This window comes from Tigriopus californicus, chromosome 10 (genome assembly GCF_007210705.1).
Source record: "Tigriopus californicus strain San Diego chromosome 10, Tcal_SD_v2.1, whole genome shotgun sequence".
Taxonomy (NCBI): domain Eukaryota; kingdom Metazoa; phylum Arthropoda; class Copepoda; order Harpacticoida; family Harpacticidae; genus Tigriopus; species Tigriopus californicus.
In genome coordinates this window covers 3,668,082-3,673,710 of record NC_081449.1, presented here as the reverse complement: position 1 = coordinate 3,673,710, position 5,629 = coordinate 3,668,082, and the positions used below count along the sequence as shown (strand labels likewise).

At 48.6% G+C, this 5,629-nt stretch overlaps 2 protein-coding genes across 2 annotated transcripts; one reads left to right on the top strand and one right to left on the bottom strand.

The window, feature by feature from the left end:
* Positions 1 to 1,699: 1,699 nt before the first annotated feature.
* Positions 1,700 to 3,979, top strand: LOC131887891 (chromodomain Y-like protein 2; the record flags this gene model as incomplete). Its single annotated transcript, XM_059236618.1, is given in 1 exon segment — positions 1,700 to 3,979. A coding segment is annotated over 1 exon segment (1,887 nt). The 3' UTR covers positions 3,637 to 3,979.
* Positions 3,980 to 4,006: 27 nt separating this feature from the next.
* On the bottom strand, positions 4,007 to 5,085 carry LOC131887892 (amyloid protein-binding protein 2-like; the record flags this gene model as incomplete). The annotated part of the gene is given in 1 exon segment (XM_059236619.1): positions 4,007 to 5,085. A coding segment is annotated over 1 exon segment (806 nt), but the record flags the coding sequence as incomplete, so codon positions are not given.
* Positions 5,086 to 5,629: the final 544 nt, after the last annotated feature.

Below are 5,629 nucleotides of genomic sequence, written 5' to 3'. Positions count from 1 at the left end.
GATGATCCATCCATAAGAACCGCTGCTGCTCTGACGCCCGCTGAACCCGTGCCGATTGAGGCTGAAAGTCAATTGGCCCATTTGGCTGGGGTCAAACCCGCCAAAATGGGCGGCTCCCACTTCAAGATTGATCGCCGACGAGACCTAAATACCCATTTGACCCAACTCCATCATGTAGATATGGCCACTGTGCTGACCCAACGTCAATTGGAACCACCGGAGAAGCTGGTCGAGTTCCATTTGCAAGACTTTCATCCTTTTCAAATGCCCAAGTACTCTCAGATCTCGTGTCACATGGAAGGTGACAAGTTCGCCCATCGTTTCCTCATTGAATTCGGTCGGATTCGCGAGGACTTTTGGCGGGATCCAGACACGCCTCCCGAATTAATGTGGGTGCCCCGCAAGTTCTATTTTATCGACCGATTTGCCGGCGGCGCCTTTGAATTTGCCCTCGACGAGATCAATGCCGTGAAGTTGATCGGTGTGTCCGTGCAAGGTCATGTGAGTCGGGGCGGTGCCCTCAGCACAATGAGTGTCTCCACTAAAACTCATCTCTTTGTCTTTGACCTCTCTCTGCTCGGATTGGATGCCATCATTCATCGCGGATTAGGCGACATCCTGGCGTCACCCGTAATCATGAAAGTCATCCATGACGTGCGATTTCTCTCGGATTTCCTTCACCATGAATGCCAAGTCACTCTGAGCAATGTTTACGACACCTTGGCCGCGCACTCGTTGTTCATGACCTGGCGTGTCTATGCCGGGTACATGCCCAAATTTGCATCCACCTACAATGAACTGGCCAAAGCCTATTTCGGATTGGACGCCAATTCCCTTCACTTCCGTCATGTGCGCAGCATCAGCCCTGAGGAAGACTTGAAGATCTGGTTTCAACGGCCGCTAGAAGACCATTTGTTGCAAGGAGCCGTGAGACAAACCATGTTCTTGCTGGACCTCCAAAGAGCCACGCGTGAATGTATGAACGCCCCCTTCATTTGGGCGACTGAAGCACTGATGAGTACCGTGCGAGATGTAAGCCACAGATGAACCTTTCGACCTGTTGGTGGGTTCTTTCTATTGATGATCCTGTTTCTTATGTTCTTATGTTGCAGAGTGATGATATGGAGGCTGAGGTTCAGAAGACCGAAGCGCAAGTTCTTCCCCGGAGTGTCTTGAAAGTCCTACCTCGACTCGAACCAGGCTAGTCCTCATTTCTCTGAGATGAAGCACCTTTTCTTTTTCTTTTTTTCTTTTTTTTTATATTTTGAAACTTTTGAACGAATATCCTGAAACTTGTCGTATTTTTGGACTCTTCACTCAGAGAAATGAGGAGAACTCTCTTCTATCACAGATGAAGCGAGAGCCTCGAAACTTGGCGTTGTGACCTCCGATCGGCAATTGTTTTGCCTCCCTGGTCAGATGGACAATAACGTGATCTTTTCCAGGGACTGCATGCATCAGAACAAGAAGGAGTCCGATCTTGCTCATCGTCGATTGTAACCTTTTCCTGGTCTTTGCGAGAGAAATGCGAACAATACAACCACATGCATCAATTTGAAACCAAATAAGCTAGGATACGAGGATCCTCTGTTGTTCTCAAGTTTGTCTATTTTTTAATGATTTCAGATCAGCTACCGTTCATCACGAAACACACATATGTCCAAAGTCTCGGCGACTGGAAAGACTCTCCCATTGGCCGCCCACAAGTCTGTGAGTGAGTGAACACACCCATTTGAGGTGATCCTCAAAATGACTGGCCGTGGATCGGTTCGTCGAAAATCATCTCCATTTGCCACCGGACGAAACAGATCCAAGACTGACAACACACCCACCAACAGCCCCGTGGACCTGCATCAAGCCATCGAATCCGCTCGTCTGACCTTTAAGAATGACGTGGATCCGGCGATGAAGCGACACCGCGGATGCAAATCCACGCTCTCCTCGCCCAAAATGGCCTCACCTCAAAACACCAAGGAGAACAAATCCAACAGCGCCCCGCCCAGTCCCATGAAGGCCGTGCACTCGAAATCTCGGCCCTCAACTCAAAGTCCGCGAAGTCCTCGAAGTCCGGCTACTTCGGGCGATAAAAGACAGTCCCTGGATCCCCCTTCCGAGTTGGCCTTGACCAATCCGAAGCGATTCAAGGCCGAGCCCAAGGTCAACAGTGGTCGAGGGAATAATGTTCTGACCGAGATGAAGGTCAAGGGGCAAATGGGATCGAGAAAGAAGAACGTGTACAAAGACGAGGTGTCGAAACTCCACCAGGACGAGGGCATTTATCATCTTCTCCACGGTTTGTCTGGCTCTCGTCGGAAGACCCAGGTGAAGCACTTCAATGCCTCCAACCCATCTGTGGACACCCTCATTCACGCACCGCCAGCTCGCAAAGCCAATGGCCATCAGAAATTCATACTGCCTACCCGGGTTCCTACGCCCCAACCGTCGACTAACAAATCCAAGACATCCTCCAAAGGTGACTTGATCATTCAAATGCCCGTCAAGGAAGGTCCTCACGTCACGCCCGAGCTTCTCCTCAACCCTAAGAATTTCGAGCAATTGCAGAAGCTCCCACAGAGGGACTACATGGACCTATGGAGCGGCAATCAGAGCCACAAGCTGCCCTCGGAAGCTCTGGCTGCCGTTAACCTCGAATTGAATATCTCACCCACCGAGAGTGGATGCAGCTCGGCTTCTTCGGACATCTCCTCGCTGTCGAACCTGACTGCGGGTGCGGCCATGTTTAGTGCAGGACGAGGTCCAGTTTGGTCCTCACCCAGCAACAATAATCCTCGGAAGATCCCCAAGCGAGCCCGGATCGGAAGCCGAATGCTCCTTTGTGTCAGCAACATCACAAAACAATATCGAGAGATCGTGGTGCGGAGTTATCCAACGTTTGCTCAGATCATCTTCACCCCTGGGACCACGGGTATGCAGTTCTCGTTCAACATTAACGTGTTCGAGGAGATCATTGATGCCATGCAGATCCTCTTGGACGATCCTACGTGCAAGGCCGTGGTCTTCAGTGGTTTGGGCGACCTGTTTTGTCAAGGTGTGGACTTGACCTTGCTGGCCTTTGACTCGATTGAGAAGCAGAAGAAATCCGCCGATATCATGTCGAAAGGCATCAAGACGTTCATCAAGTTCATCGTGTCCTATCCAAAATTGACGGTAGGGGCGGTCAATGGCGTGGCCAGAGGTCTGGGCGTGACCCTCCTGCCCTATTTGGACTTGGTGTACGCGAGCGACAAGGCCACGTTTCAGTTAGACAGTCCTAATATTGGGTACATCCCCGAGGGATTCGCCTCCGAGACCATGAAGGCCCCAGCTTTTAACGAAATGATCCTTTTGGGGCAGATGAAGACGGCTGAAGAGGCCAAAGCCTTGGGACTTGTGACCGAAGTATTTTGGCCCGATCGACTCTTTGAAGAACTCGTGCCTCGATTGGAAAACCTCGAGAAGCTCAACTATGAGGGGCTAAAGGCCACGAAGGCCTTGCAAAAGAAAAGGCTGTTGCGCCAGGTGTCTCCTGTAATGGATGAGGAGACCAAGGAGCTCCAGGAGATCTGGAGTGCGCCCAACTTTCACCGTCAGATCAGGAACTTTCTCAAGACGAGCGATGGCATCGTGTTCAAATGAGAAATCAACCAGGAGTTAGTTAGATGACAGCTTTAAAACAAGATGGATACAAAGCTTCCCGACTTGAAATGTTACCTCGGCCTCATCCCAGACCACATAGCGTATTCACTTACCTTCATTTCTCTCAACCTTAAAACCTCAATTTATCAACCGTCGTCTTCAGGAGTTAAAATGAATGTATTTTCCAGGGCAATTATCGTGACATGAACATGCGAATCGGCTTTTTTTATATTGCCGCTCATCATTTGAACGTCTCTTATCAATATTACTGCATCCAGGGACTCTTGTGAAAATATTTTTCTATGGAATCGTCCAATAAATAGAAGTAAAGAAAAGGTGTCAACATGCTGAAGCGAAGTAAGCCGAGGCGTTCAATAGAAATCTTGATATTTAACCGCTTTTTTGAAAGGTAATTCAAACAGAAAATGATATACGTCAAAATAAAGTGATCAGTGGAGAAGGAGAACCATCATCGGACAACAGAAATCGGCCAACCCCACCGCCATTTCAATATCCGGTAACATCAAGAGCATCATCATTATTAGTATTAATCTCGTGTGGTGGCAAAAACATCATGGTTCCAATCGTGGCTGAGACTAAGTGTAGTAGTATCTGACAACTCGTTGAATTGGGGCTCCACCTCTCAATGAGGCCCTCCCTCGGTCACCACGGCCTTCACAATTTCTGGCAAGGCCATCCGGACCTTGGCGGCCACATTCTGGTTCTCGCGTTCTTCTTCTTCATGTCGTCGATCTCGGAGGAGTTTCCAGTTCTCGAACTTATGGAAGTACTCCAAGTATTTGTCATAGTCCTCCAATTGCTGGTACAACTGGATGAGTCCGCGGTAATCGTACTCCAATTCCGAATAGGCCGGACCAAAGAGAGTCTCACTGATGCGCACACTCCGGAGATACAACTTCTCGGCCTTGTCATAGTCCTTGAGCTCGTAGTTGTAGAGCGAGGCCAAATGGCCCACACTTAGACACACTTCGTAGTCGTCCTTGCCCAAGAGCTTCTCCTTGATGTCAATGGCCTTGAGATGCTTCTCCTCGGCTTGCTTGAACCGACCCATGCTTTGGTAGAGTCGGCCCAAATTGCCGTAGTGCTTGGCCGTCTGCACGTTCATCTCGCCAAAAGCGGCCTTGGCCAAACTCAATGACGAAAGGTGGAGCCGCTCGGCTTGCTCGAGTAAGCATTGCTTCTTGGTCTGGTTCGTGTCGTCCACGGCCATTTCTTCGATGATGAGGGCCACGACGCGCTTGGCACTGGCCTTGAGGAGGTGGTGCTTGGGTAGGCGGTGCTCGAGGATGCGCAGAGCCGAGTAGGCCATATCGCGGGACTCGGCAAAGTTGCCGCAATTGTATTCCTGCACGTAGGTGACGTAGGCCAGGTCTTCTAAGGTCAAGGCCACCTTCACATTGTTCGAGCCGAACACGCCCTTTCGGATCTGGAAATACAAGGGCATTCAGTCATTGTTGGGAGTGGGCAGGTTGAATGATTGAGGACAAAAGGCTCAGCTGTTAGATTAAAAATTTGCACATTTTTACAGATATGTTATGTTACCTATGAATTATAACGTTACAATATGATCGATTTGAAAGGATTGGTGAACCTTATTCTGTGACTTTACGTTTTCAGCAAATTCTTGGGCCTAAACAATATGCATGAGCATCAAAATCAAATAAGTAGATCGATAGAGGATAAAAGATGTCCATGGATCACATGTCTCATGACAATTTGCTCCCTCCTACTCTTCTCTGATCTGTCGCAATCAAGTTGATTTGATTATTCACAAGGTCAAAAAAAAAAAGTGAAAAATATTCTAAAACAAGGTACAACCTGTTTCTTAAAATTACACCTTAATTTTTCGAATGACACTATATTCATGGCGAAGTTTCGACAAACCTATCTCTATGCCTTTACTTTTGTCATGGCAGCCTAGAGGACACAATGTCAAACCTTCATGAATAAATATTAAGCCTGAATATAGATC